At 38.9% G+C, this 14,800-nt stretch overlaps 1 protein-coding gene across 1 annotated transcript in view; it reads right to left on the reverse strand.

Moving 5' to 3' along the window:
- The window catches only part of LOC129841954 (NLR family CARD domain-containing protein 3-like), a 26,899-nt gene extending 12,910 nt beyond the window's left edge, over positions 1 to 13,989 (reverse strand). The window contains exons 1-2 of the mRNA XM_055910321.1: positions 13,863 to 13,989; positions 6,731 to 6,847 (exon numbers count right to left, since the gene is read on the reverse strand). Coding sequence (XP_055766296.1) covers positions 6,731 to 6,847; positions 13,863 to 13,945 — 200 coding nt within the window. The 5' untranslated portion in view covers positions 13,946 to 13,989. The remainder of the gene's footprint in view (positions 1 to 6,730; positions 6,848 to 13,862) is intronic.
- Positions 13,990 to 14,800: the final 811 nt, after the last annotated feature.

A 14,800-nucleotide genomic window follows, 5' to 3' on the forward strand; every position in this document is an offset into this window, starting at 1 on the left:
AGTGGGTTGTTAGTGATATGTAGATGTTATATTATGTAAAGTAGACTAGGTTATAATGTATAGTAGTGGGTTGTTAGTGATATGTAGATGTTATATTATGTAAAGTAGACTAGGTTATAATGTATAGTAGTGGGTTGTTAGTGATATGTAGATGTTATATTATGTAAAGTAGACTAGGTTATAATGTATAGTAGTGGGTTGTTAGTGATATGTAGATGTTATATTATGTAAAGTAGACTAGGTTATAATGTATAGTAGTGGGTTGTTAGTGATATGTAGATGTTATATTATGTAAAGTAGACTAGGTTATAATGTATAGTAGTGGGTTGTTAGTGATATGTAGATGTTATATTATGTAAAGTAGACTAGGTTATAATGTATAGTAGTGGGTTGTTAGTGATATGTAGATGTTATATTATGTAAAGTAGACTAGGTTATAATGTATAGTAGTGGGTTGTTAGTGATATGTAGATGTTATATTATGTAAAGTAGACTAGGTTATAATGTATAGTAGTGGGTTGTTAGTGATATGTAGATGTTATATTATGTAAAGTAGACTAGGTTATAATGTATAGTAGTGGGTTGTTAGTGATATGTAGATGTTATATTATGTAAAGTAGACTAGGTTATAATGTATAGTAGTGGGTTGTTAGTGATATGTAGATGTTATATTATGTAAAGTAGACTAGGTTATAATGTATAGTAGTGGGTTGTTAGTGATATGTAGATGTTATATTATGTAAAGTAGACTAGGTTATAATGTATAGTAGTGGGTTGTTAGTGATATGTAGATGTTATATTATGTAAAGTAGACTAGGTTATAATGTATAGTAGTGGGTTGTTAGTGATATGTAGATGTTATATTATGTAAAGTAGACTAGGTTATAATGTATAATAGTGGGTTGTTAGTGATATGTAGATGTTATATTATGTAAAGTAGACTAGGTTATAATGTATAGTAGTGGGTTGTTAGTGATATGTAGATGTTATATTATGTAAAGTAGACTAGGTTATAATGTATAGTAGTGGGTTGTTAGTGATATGTAGATGTTATATTATGTAAAGTAGACTAGGTTATAATGTATAGTAGTGGGTTGTTAGTGATATGTAGATGTTATATTATGTAAAGTAGACTAGGTTATAATGTATAATAGTGGGTTGTTAGTGATATGTAGATGTTATATTATGTAAAGTAGGCTAGGTTATAATGTATAGTAGTGGTTTGTTAGTGATATGTAGATGTTATATTATGTAAAGTAGACTAGGTTATAATGTATAGTAGTGGGTTGTTAGTGATATGTAGATGTTATATTATGTAAAGTAGACTAGGTTATAATGTATAGTAGTGGGTTGTTAGTGATATGTAGATGTTATATTATGTAAAGTAGACTAGGTTATAATGTATAGTAGTGGGTTGTTAGTGATATGTAGATGTTATATTATGTAAAGTAGACTAGGTTATAATGTATAGTAGTGGGTTGTTAGTGATATGTAGATGTTATATTATGTATAGTAGACTAGGTTATAATGTATAGTAGTGGGTTGTTAGTGATATGTAGATGTTATATTATGTAAAGTAGACTAGGTTATAATGTATAGTAGTGGGTTGTTAGTGATATGTAGATGTTATATTATGTAAAGTAGACTAGGTTATAATGTATAGTAGTGGGTTGTTAGTGATATGTAGATGTTATATTATGTAAAGTAGACTAGGTTATAATGTATAGTAGTGGGTTGTTAGTGATATGTAGATGTTATATTATGTAAAGTAGACTAGGTTATAATGTATAGTAGTGGGTTGTTAGTGATATGTAGATGTTATATTATGTAAAGTAGACTAGGTTATAATGTATAGTAGTGGGTTGTTAGTGATATGTAGATGTTATATTATGTATAGTAGACTAGGTTATAATGTATAGTAGTGGGTTGTTAGTGATATGTAGATGTTATATTATGTAAAGTAGACTAGGTTAAAGCCTACATATCATAGATGACCAGTCTAAACCTGTTCAGATCAGTTCACATAATGTTATAGACCTACCAGTAGCAGGACAGAGAATGTACTGTATATAACCTACATATCATAGATGACCAGTCTAAACCTGTTCAGATCAGTTCACATAATGTTATAGTCCTACCAGTAGCAGGACAGAGAATGTACTGTATATAACCTACATATCATAGATGACCAGTCTAAACCTGTTCAGATCAGTTCACATAATGTTATAGTCCTACCAGTAGCAGGACAGAGAATGTAGCCAAGGCCATCAGGTCGGTCAGCATGATAAGCAGTGATGTATTTTTTTTAGGTGAGGGAGCGCAAGAAAATATGTAAATTACGTCAACATTTCTTCAAAGTTTGTACCGACAGATGTAGCCTATCATTACAGTTCTCTCCAACCCTGTTCCTGGAGCGCCTCTCTCTCTCTCTCTCTCTCTCTCTCTCTCTCTCTCTCTCTCTCTCTCTCTCTCTCTCTCTCTCTCTCTCTCTCTCTCTCTCTCTCTCTCTCTCTCTCTCTCTCTCGTAATGGCGGCAGAGAAGTCAGGCGCAGGAGCGCAAAAACTGATTTACAACGACATAGATCAATAAATAAAACCACCGTAAACAGAACAATAAATGAATGGGTAAACAAAACCCGTTACACACCAGCATCATCATGTGCACAAGCACTACAATAAACAATTCCGGACAAGGACATGGAACAGAGGGTTAAATACCCAATATGTAATGAGGGTATTGAAACCAGGTGTGTGGGAAGACAAGACAGAACAAATGGAAAATGAAAAGTGGATCGGCGATGGCTAAAAGACCGGTGACGTCGACCGCCGAACCCTTCCCGAACAAGGAGAGGGACCGACTTCGGCGGAAGTCGTGACATCACCTCTGGATGCTCGGCTATGAAAAGCCAACTGACATTTACTCCTGAGGTACTGACCAATTGCACCCTCTATAACCACTGTGATTATTGTTTGACACTGCTAGTCATGTATGAACATTTGAACATCTTGAAGAATGATTTGAACTTAATGGCCATGTTCTCTTATAATCTCTCCCCAGCACAGACAGAAGAGGACTGGTCACCCCTCAGAGCCTGGTTCCTCTCTAGGTTTCTTCCTAGGTTCGTGCCTTTCTAGGGAGTTTTTCCTAGCCACCGTGCTTCAACATCCTAACATGATCTCTTCAGCACGAGACGACCATTACACCCAACGACGTGTTTCTGCCAATGAGCTTCAAATCAGATCAAATTGTATTTCTCACATGCGACGAGTTCAACAGGTGTACACTTTACTATGAAATGCTTATGAGCTCTTTCCCAACAATGCAGCTAAAAGTACAAAACATTTGCTAAAAAAAGAGGAAATAGAACACAATAAAATAACAATAATGAGGCTATAAGGAGTACCAATACTGAGTCAATGTGCAGGGTACCAGGTAGTTGAGGTAATAATGAGACTATAAGGAGTACCAGTACTGAGTCAATGTGCAGGGGTACCAGGTAGTTGAGGTAATAATGAGGCTATAAGGAGTACCAGTACTGAGTCAATGTGCAGGGTACCAGGTAGTTGAGGTAATAATGAGACTATAAGGAGTACCAGTACTGAGTCAATGTGCAGGGGTACCAGGTAGTTGAGGTAATAATGAGGCTATAAGGAGTACCAGTACTGAGTCAATGTGCAGGGGTACCAGGTAGTTGAGGTAATAATGAGGCTATAAGGAGTACCAGTACTGAGTCAATGTGCAGTGGTACCAGGTAGTTGAGGTAATAATGAGACTATAAGGAGTACCAGTACTGAGTCAATGTGCAGGGGTACCAGGTAGTTGAGGTAATAATGAGGCTATAAGGAGTACCAATACTGAGTCAATGTGCAGGGGTACCAGGTAGTTGAGGTAATAATGAGACTATAAGGAGTACCAGTACTGAGTCAATGTGCAGGGTACCAGGTAGTTGAGGTAATAATGAGACTATAAGGAGTACCAGTACTGAGTCAATGTGCAGGGGTACCAGGTAGTTGAGGTAATAATGAGACTATAAGGAGTACCAGTACTGAGTCAATGTGCAGGGGTACCAGGTAGTTGAGGTAATAATGAGACTATAAGGAGTACCAGTACTGAGTCAATGTGCAGGGTACCAGGTAGTTGAGGTAATAATGAGACTATAAGGAGTACCAGTACTGAGTCAATGTGCAGGGGTACCAGGTAGATGAGGTAATAATGAGACTATAAGGAGTACCAGTACTGAGTCAATGTGCAGGGTACCAGGTAGTTGAGGTAATAATGAGACTATAAGGAGAACCAGTACTGAGTCAATGTGCAGGGTACCAGGTAGTTGAGGTAATAATGAGACTATAAGGAGTACCATTACTGAGTCAATGTGCAGTGGTACCAGGTAGTTGAGGTAATAATGAGGCTATAAGGAGTACCAGTACTGAGTCAATGTGCAGGGGTACCAGGTAGTTGAGGTAATAATGAGACTATAAGGAGTACCAGTACTGAGTCAATGTGCAGGGTACCAGGTAGTTGAGGTAATAATGAGACTATAAGGAGTACCAGTACTGAGTCAATGTGCAGGGTACCAGGTAGTTGAGGTAATAATGAGACTATAAGGAGTACCAGTACTGAGTCAATGTGCAGGGGTACCAGGTAGTTGAGGTAATAATGAGACTATAAGGAGTACCAGTACTGAGTCAATGTGCAGGGTACCAGGTAGTTGAGGTAATAATGAGACTATAAGGAGAACCAGTACTGAGTCAATGTGCAGGGGTACCAGGTAGTTGAGGTAATAATGAGACTATAAGGAGTACCAGTACTGAGTCAATGTGCAGGGGTACCAGGTAGTTGAGGTAATAATGAGACTATAAGGAGTACCAGTACTGAGTCAATGTGCAGGGGTACCAGGTAGTTGAGGTAATAATGAGACTATAAGGAGTACCAGTACTGAGTCAATGTGCAGGGGTACCAGGTAGTTGAGGTAATAATGAGACTATAAGGAGTACCAGTACTGAGTCAATGTGCAGGGGTACCAGGTAGTTGAGGTAATAATGAGGCTATAATTGAGGTAATATGTACATGTAGGTAGGGGTAAAAGTGACTAGAGATTACATCTCCTCATTCAGGGAGTGCACTGTCATGACGTTGGCAGTGGGGGTAGGTTTATGACAGTCATAAATACCTCTTTCCCCCTTTTTCTCTTCCCTACTGATGTGACATAAGAAAACCCCTTGGTTAACATAGAGATTCTGGGGACATCAGAAGGTGGGGGGGAAAGAACTATATTCTGGTAATCCGACCAACTGAACATATTCAGTGGTACTTAAGGTATATGATGTCAGTTCGGTTGTCATCTGACACATTCTCATCAATGATAGAATGACATAAACTCTACTGTGGAAAGTCTAAACATCAGAGGTATCGGATTCACATGGAATTGTTGTTTAATTCAAATGTTTGAATATGAAATTATTTGTGAAGAGATGAAATTTAATTTTAGCTTCCAAATGAGAGATTTGTGTTTTCATAAGTTTGGGCTTCTGCTCAACTAGGGGCCCGCCCCTGTGAAGAGACATGGGTAATAGACTTTTCAGACACACCCCTCTCCCTCCACTATAAAAGCCATTGACAAAAATATAACTTCCTGTTCCGGGTACACTAGGATGACGATCCGGTTTCAGAATGGTTCAGATAATAACTACAGAACTAAGCCAACAGCAGCATGGACTTTGATTGTGAATGGTATGAACTGTGAACTCGTATTCACTACAGAAGTGATATCTCCTAGCCGTTGAGTTAGCAACAGCTGCTACAAACGCAGGTTAGGAAGGACAGTCCAACCATCCCGTCTACTACACACAACGTTACTCCAACGTATCCAGTGACTACCAGAGACATTCTTCAAAGGACAGAGGACTCGGGTTGGCAACACGGTCTTCCATCTACCACCAACCTACCGAAGCGCAGCTCAGAGTAAATATTTATTGCATTTTCCTTCTTCAAATGGGCGGTAATTTAGAATGCATAAGATACTGTATTTACGAGAGCACAGCTCACCTGTGTTCCAGTCTCCCGCTCTTTCACTAAAATCCCGCCCCTTTTCTTTGTGTAACAAGCTGTCATATCTATTCCGCCCGCTAGGGACGTTTTTCTGTATGACGGCACTTTGTAATCAAGTTATGATTTAATTGTATATGTGTGATTCTGTGTGATTAGTTAGGTATTTAGTAAATAAATAATTAAACCCAATTTTGTATTGCTGATTCAACTTCTTAGCCAGGATTCTTGCAGATAATCAAGGATTTACAACTTTCAGATGAGACTGAATAAACTGACGATTAATGTGACTGCTATGGATGTAAAATATTACTAAATCTTTAAGAGTTTATTCGGAAGATAACAGCTCTATAAATATTATTTCGTGGTGTCCCTCTCTAGTTAATTAACATTTACATGATTAGTTCAATCAGGTAATATTAATTACGGAGAAATTATTTTATAGAATAGCATGTCATAGCAATTAATCTGACATAGTCAAAGACACGACAGCACACACACACACACACACACACACACACACACACACACACACACACACACACACACAGGACTATGAAAATGGACAAAAGGATTAGCCTATGGATTATGAAAACAACAAAAGAAATGGGAAAATGGGAGAGGAGAAATGACTAGATACAGTGTTGTTTAACTCACTGACCATGACCCATGAGTTCTTCTTACCTTTGTTCAGTAGAAAAGTCTACCTTTCTAAACTTCATAGGTTGATCCATAGACTGGTCACTCTTCATGGACACACAGCTGGGTACAGGGGAGGCTGGTCCCTTCCTCTTGATTGGTCTTCAACACAACAGAGACAAACATTACATCTCTCATCTACTCTGAGCTCAGATGGGGAAACATAAGAACAGTTTAATTACAAAATAAGTTATGTTCATGTTTTTTTGCTAAATGAGGAGATGGCACATGGGTACCTGCTTCTATAAACCAATGAGGTTTAATTAATGAAATTAATGAATTAAATGAATGCAGCATTACTGAGAGCAGAATGAAATGAATGCAGCATTACTGAGAGTATAATGAAATGAATGCCTCATTACTGAGAGTAGAATGAAACGAATGCATTATTACTGAGTAAGAATGAAATGAATGCAGCATTACTGAGAGTAGAATTAAATGAATGCAGCATTACTGAGTAAGAATGAAATGAATGCATTATTACTGAGAGTATAATGAAATGAATGCCTCATTACTGAGAGTAGAATGAAATGAATGCAGCATTACTGAAATTAGAATGAAATGAATGCAGGATTACTGAGAGTATCATGAAATGAATGCATTATTACTGAGAGTAGAATGAAATTAATGCAGCATTACTGAGAGTAGAATGAAATTAATGCAGCATTACTGAGAGTAGAATGAAATGAATGCAGCATTACTGAGAGTAGAATGAAATGAATGCAGCATTACTGAGAGCAGAATGAAATGAATGCATTAATATTGATAGTAGAATGAAATGAATGCAGCATTACTGAGAGTAGAATGAAATGAATGCAGCATTACTGAGAGTAGAATGAAATGAATGCATTATTACTGAGAGCATAATTAAATGAATGCAGCATTACTGAGAGCAGAATGAAATTAATGCAGCATTACTGAGAGTAGAATGAAATTAATGCAGCATTACTGAGAGTAGAATGAAATGAATGCAGCATTACTGAGAGTATAATGAAATGAATGCATAATTACTGAGTAAGAATGAAATGAATGCATTATTACTGAGTAAGAATGAAATGAATGCAGCATTACTGAGAGTATAATGAAATGAATGCAGCATTACTGAGAGTATAATGAAATGAATGCATCATTACTGAGTAAGAATGAAATGAATGCATCATTACTGAGTAAGAATGAAATGAATGCATTATTACTGAGTAAGAATGAAATGAATGCATTATTACTGAGAGTAGAATGAAATGAATGCATTATTACTGAGTAAGAATTAAATGAATGCAGCATTACTGAGTAAGAATGAAATGAATGCAGCATTACTGAGAGTAGAATGAAATGAATGCATTATTACTGACAGTAGAATGAAATGAATGCATTATTACTGAGTAAGAATGAAATGAATGCAGCATTACTGAGAGTAGAATTAAATGAATGCAGCATTACTGAGTAAGAATGAAATGAATGCATTATTACTGAGAGTATAATGAAATGAATGCCTCATTACTGAGAGTAGAATGAAATGAATGCAGCATTACTGAAATTAGAATGAAATGAATGCAGGATTACTGAGAGTATCATGAAATGAATGCATTATTACTGAGAGTAGAATGAAATTAATGCAGCATTACTGAGAGTAGAATGAAATTAATGCAGCATTACTGAGAGTAGAATGAAATGAATGCAGCATTACTGAGAGTAGAATGAAATGAATGCAGCATTACTGAGAGCAGAATGAAATGAATGCATTAATATTGATAGTAGAATGAAATGAATGCAGCATTACTGAGAGTAGAATGAAATGAATGCAGCATTACTGAGAGTAGAATGAAATGAATGCATTATTACTGAGAGCATAATTAAATGAATGCAGCATTACTGAGAGCAGAATGAAATTAATGCAGCATTACTGAGAGTAGAATGAAATTAATGCAGCATTACTGAGAGTAGAATGAAATGAATGCATTATTACTGAGAGTAGAGTAAAGTAGAAATGAATGCAGCTGCAACAAACACTGGTTGATACTCATTTATAAAACCCTCTTAGGCCTCACTCCCCCCTATCTGAGATATCGACCCTCTTCGGCCTCACTCCCCCCTATCTGAGATATCTACTGCAGCCCTCATCCTCCACATACAACACACGTTCTGCCAGTCACATTCTGTTAAAGGTCCCCAAAGCACACACATCCCTGGGTCACTCGTCTTTTCAGTTCTCTGCAGCTAGCGACTGGAACGAGCTGCAACAAACACTCAACCTGGACAGTTTTATCTCCATCTCTTCATTCAAACACTCAACCTGGCCAGTTTTATCTCCATCTCTTCATTTAAACACTCAACCTGGACAGTTTTATCTGCATCTCTTCATTCAAACACTCAACCTGGACAGTTTTATCTCCATCTCTTCATTCAAACACTCAAACTGGACAGTTTTATCTCCATCTCTTCATTCAAACACTCAACCTGGACAGTTTTATCTCTTCATTCAAACACTCAACCTGGACAGTTTTATCTCTTCATTCAAACACTCAACCTGGACAGTTTTATCTCTTCATTCAAACACTCAACCTGGACAGTTTTATCTCCATCTCTTCATTCAAACACTCAACCTGGACAGTTTTATCTCCATCTCTTCATTCAAACACTCAACCTGGACAGTTTTATCTCTTCATTCAAACACTCAAACATGGAAAATCTTTCTGACAGTTGTTGTCTCTACCTTCTTGTCCTTTGTATTGTTGTCTCTACCTTCTTGCCCTTTGTATTGTTGTCTCTACCTTCTTGCCCTTTGTATTGTCGTCTCTACCTTCTTGCCCTTTGTATTGTTGTCTCTACCTTCTTGCCCTTTGTGCTGTTGTCTCTACCTTCTTGCCCTTTGTATTGTTGTCTCTACCTTCTTGCCCTTTGTATTGTTGTCTCTACCTTCTTGTCCTTTGTGCTGTTGTCTCTACCTTCTTGTCCTTTGTGCTGTTGTCTCTACCTTCTTGTCCTTTGTGCTGTTGTCTCTACCTTCTTGTCCTTTGTGCTGTTGTCTCTACCTTCTTGTCCTTTGTGCTGTTGTCTCTACCTTCTTGTCCTTTGTGCTGTTGTCTCTACCTTCTTGTCCTTTGTGCTGTTGTCTCTACCTTCTTGTCCTTTGTGCTGTTGTCTCTACCTTCTTGTCCTTTGTGCTGTTGTCTCTACCTTCTTGTCCTTTGTATTGTTGTCTCTACCTTCTTGCCCTTTGTATTGTTGTCTCTACCTTCTTGCCCTTTGTATTGTCGTCTCTACCTTCTTGCCCTTTGTATTGTCGTCTCTACCTTCTTGCCCTTTGTATTGTTGTCTCTACCTTCTTGCCCTTTGTATTGTTGTCTCTACCTTCTTGCCCTTTGTATTGTTGTCTCTACCTTCTTGTCCTTTGTGCTGTTGTCTCTACCTTCTTGCCCTTTGTGCTGTTGTCTCTACCTTCTTGCCCTTTGTGCTGTTGTCTGTGCCCAATAATGTTTGTACCATGTTTTGTTCTGCTACCATGTTGTGATGCTACCATGTTGTTGTCATGCTGTGTTGTCATGTGTTGCTGCCATGTTGTGTTGTCATGTGTTGCTGCCATGTTGTGTTGTCATGTGTTGCTGCCGTGCTATGTTGTCATGTGTTGCTGCCATGTTGTGTTGTCATGTGTTGCTGCCGTGCTATGTTGTTGTCTTACACAGAACCCAAACCGGCTGCGCCATCGTGCATAAATGTATTTTGAAAGGAGTTCAATTTTAGCCCTTGGCAACGTAGACGCTCATTGGCGCAATAATTGAATAACATGGATTTCTAAATGTATTTTGCGACGCTGGCGCACGCGACGTGTCTGGTCAGCATGTTAGGTCTCTCTTTATGTCGTGTTGTCTCTCTTGTCGTGATGTGTGTTTTTGTCCTATATTTATATTAATTTATTTAATCCCAGCCCTCGTCCCCGCAGGAGGCCTTTTGCCTTTTGGTAGGCAGTCATTGTAATAATAATTTGTTCTTAAATGACTTGCCTAGTTAAATAAATAAGGACTTGCAGCGCGATCTGAGTCACAAATAGAACTGCCTTCTAGACGCTCGTTGGCGCGTGCGAGCAGTGTGTCATTTTTAATAACGAAATTCATTTAGCGACGCGAGCGTTGTAGTCAGCCCCGCTAAAAGGCTGGTGTCGTTACTCTGCCTTCTCCGGGGGCATGTTGAGGTAAAGTTACTAACCGGGAGGGTTGAATTATGTAATTTATTGGTGGGCTGGAAGACGCACTCTTGTCTTTTCTATTCCGAGGTTGTTTACTCGCAATATCAGATTTTAAGATGTTTTGTATAATGACTGTATTGTAGCGACCCGCACAGACAGCTGTGTGTTATGTGTTAGGCTAGTAGGTGGTTGTGTTGTACTGACCAGTACCCAGTGTTCGCGGGGTCCGACATGTCAATCAACCTGCTATCTGCCAATCACGGGAATGCCTGGAATGTTCTGATGCCGGGCATCCTGGCGGTTGGCGGAGTGGCGTGGAGGGGGGTTGGGCAGGGGGATGGAGCATTGGAAGTTAAGACCAGGTTCAGCCTTTGTTCTCTCTCTTTACGTCTGGGCTTCACAAGAGAAGGTCACGATTGGCTTGTGGGTTATCTGTCATTTATTTGGCGTGGGCTACGGCCAAACAGTAGCCTGTGTAAAGTTGGTTTATTAAACCGTCAATTCGCAAACTCAATCCTCTGTCTGGACAATTGTTAATTTATGATCTAGTCAGGTCATTACAGTATACTAAGGTTGAGGCTCTGACTAGTGATTATTTACCCGGTGTCCAATACCTGCTATTGAGAAAATGAAAATAATATTCAAAAGATTGGTCCTTGGACACAGAGGGGTTAAACACTAAAGTTACCGTCCATCTAGTGAAGAGAGGAGAACCGGACAGAGGTAGCCAGCATCCGTCAACGAGAGAATGATGTATTGTTAGCTAAGTTAACTGGGATGCTGCTGGTATAGTAGCTAGCTAGGTTACCTAGCTGTACTGACTAGCTTGGCTAGCTAGCTGGTCGTTCTGTACCTCGTCTCGATGAAAATGACGAATCCGGTGAACCACTAATTGAAACAAGGATAGAGAGTGAAAAGGTTCTGGCTACACTCATACTGTCCCTGACCGTAAAGAAAAAAGCAAATTGAACACTGAACTGCGGTGTCTCAACACTGTAGTGAACTTCGTCGTTATTCCCCAAGATCACCTCAGCCAACTCTGCGCGTAACCGGACAATATGCTTGGCGCCACACCGAACGGGGACGCGGACAGTTCTGTACGGGGACGCGGACAGTTCTGTACGGGGACGCGGACAGTTCTGTACGGGGACGCGGACAGTTCTGTACGGGGACGCGGACAGTTCTGTACGGGGACGCGGACAGTTCTGTACGGGGACGCGGACAGTTCTGTACGGGGACATGAGCAGTGCAACACAATCAACTAAACCCAGTCTTTACAGTGGGTTACATTAGTAATATTCATTTTTTATTATTATGTAAAACAAACATTCTATGTTTTTTTATAACAATATGTTGAGATCTGGGACCATATCCACAAAGCGTCTCAGAGTAGAGAATTGGTTGTATAAGTGCTGAGAATAAAGACATTTTACACTTATGGGTATAAATTAAAGATATGCATGAAGTCTCTAGTCCCACCTAGTCAGCAGATATTTAGGACACCTGGTGAGCTGTCCTAAGTAGTTAAGAGTTAACAGCAGGTGTCTTGATAATACTATAGAATCATGCAGTGAGTCAGTGGTTCCTGCGCCACATGTAATTGCTTTGTAGTAGTTAAAATAATGTTTTATGTTTCTATATGATCAATCTATAAATAATATAGACCTACATGCAACAGTATGTCTTGTGCTTTTGACAATGATTTATGTATAATAATTATGTATAACAAGCGATACCATGTATGTCTGCATAGCACTTTGTCTTCATTTTGGCAGATTAAATCATGCTTATTTCTGAAGATTAACTCAGGTTTTCATCCAGCAGATAAGGAGGGCGCTGTGGCAAAAGTTGGACCTGTGGCTGAAAGGTGGCTGGTTCAAATCCTGTGCCGGACGTTGGAAAAAACAGGCGGAATTGATCTGACCACTGGAGGGCTGCTGGGTTCACATCCTCAAAACATTAACCTTTTGTTGATCAGAACTCTAAAGGTTCTTCTTCACTGAACCCAAAAATATATATAACTTTTAGTGGTTCCATATATGAAGGAAGTGATACAAGCCTTTTTGGTTCTATAAGGAACCTTATTTTCTAAGAGTATATAATAAACATGTTTTTCTTTTGATGATTTAATTATCTACATCATGTTATTTCAAGTTCTCCCTTTGGAGCGCAACATCACGTTGTTAAAAAACAATCCTAAATTGGGCGTGGCTATAAATTGGGCAATTGAAGGCATCTGGGGCATAATATGTGTTGGATGTAAATGAACATTGTATGCAACGTTGTAGGCAACATTATTGGGAAGGGATTTGATGCCTACTATGCCAAAGCTATTTAGAGTTGTTAAACGGGTGTGAAGAGTGTGTTGATATAACAGTAATATTGTCAAAATTCTGCTTGTAACAATGATCAGAATTGGTTAAAACAATATGCATTCCATTATATTAGGCAATAATTAAGTGTAGGCAAAGTGGTTGTGTCATGTGAAAATTCTATCAAATGTCTTACATTGCAACGAGTACAGTCAGGGTGCCGTGGAACCCCTGCAGTACCTCCACAGACCCCGGATTGAGAACCCCTGCAGTACCTCCACAGACCCCGGATTGAGAACCCCTGCAGTACCTCCACAGACCCCGGATTGAGAACCCCTGCAGTACCTCCACAGACCCCGGATTGAGAACTCCTGCAGTACCTCCACAGACCCCGGATTGAGAACCCCTGCAGTACCTCCACAGACCCCGGATTGAGAACCCCTGCAGTACCTCCACAGACCCCGGATTGAGAACCCGTGCAGTACCTCCACAGACCCCGGATTGAGAACTCCTGATTTAGCAGATGCTCTTATCCAGAGAGATTTACAGTAAGTCCATTCATCTTAAGATAGCTATTTATTTTGGAAATAAACTTAATCAAATCTTCATAAAATTGTCATCTTACCTCTTAGCTTTGGTGTCATGTCCCCCAGAGAGACTCATTTTGGAGGCAGGGCCCCCCTCCTCTCTCTCCCCAGAGAGATGCATTTTAGAGGCAGGGCCCCCCTCCTCTCTCTCCCCAGAGAGACTCATTTTAGAGGCAGGGCCGCCCTGCTCTCTCTCCCCAGAGAGTCTCATTTTAGAGCACTGACCCCTAAAAAGAGATCCAGCATGTTGGTTGTGGTTAACACAGTGACAACAAATAATTGATTTCCAATGGTTCTCATTTATTAATTATCTCTTATAAAACATTTACTAACAGACATAGAAACAGTCAGATGATTTAATGCATCACATGAACATGTAATTGTGACATTTTATCTCCATGGTAACTCAATCATAATAATAAGTCACTGTTTGTTAAGGTAGTTATAGACAGTACAGCAACAACAATAATAATAATAAGTCACTGTTTGTTAAGGTAGTTATAGACAGTACAGCAACAATAATAATAATAATAAGTCACTGTTTGTTAAGGTAGTTATAGACAGTACAGCAACAATAATAATAATAATAATAACAATAATAAGTCACTGTTTGTTAAGGTAGTTATAGACAGTACAGCAACAATAATAATAATAATAATAAGTCACTGTTTGTTAAGGTAGTTATAGACAGTACAGCAACACAAGGCCATGTCTCACAACTATGTGTATTCACTAACAGGATATTTATTGTCTTTGAGAAATATATTTTTAACAACTTTTACTTTTACTTAACTACATTCATGAAGAAAATTATGTACTTTTTACTCCATACATTTTACCTGACACCCAAAAGTACTATTTACATTTTGAATGCTTCGCAGGACAGGAAAATGGTACAATTCACACACTAAACAGAGAACATCCCTGGTCATCCCTACTGTCTCTGATCTGGCGGACTCACTAAACAGAGAACATC

Source organism: Salvelinus fontinalis, unplaced genomic scaffold (genome assembly GCF_029448725.1).
Source record: "Salvelinus fontinalis isolate EN_2023a unplaced genomic scaffold, ASM2944872v1 scaffold_0004, whole genome shotgun sequence".
NCBI classification, from domain to species: domain Eukaryota; kingdom Metazoa; phylum Chordata; class Actinopteri; order Salmoniformes; family Salmonidae; genus Salvelinus; species Salvelinus fontinalis.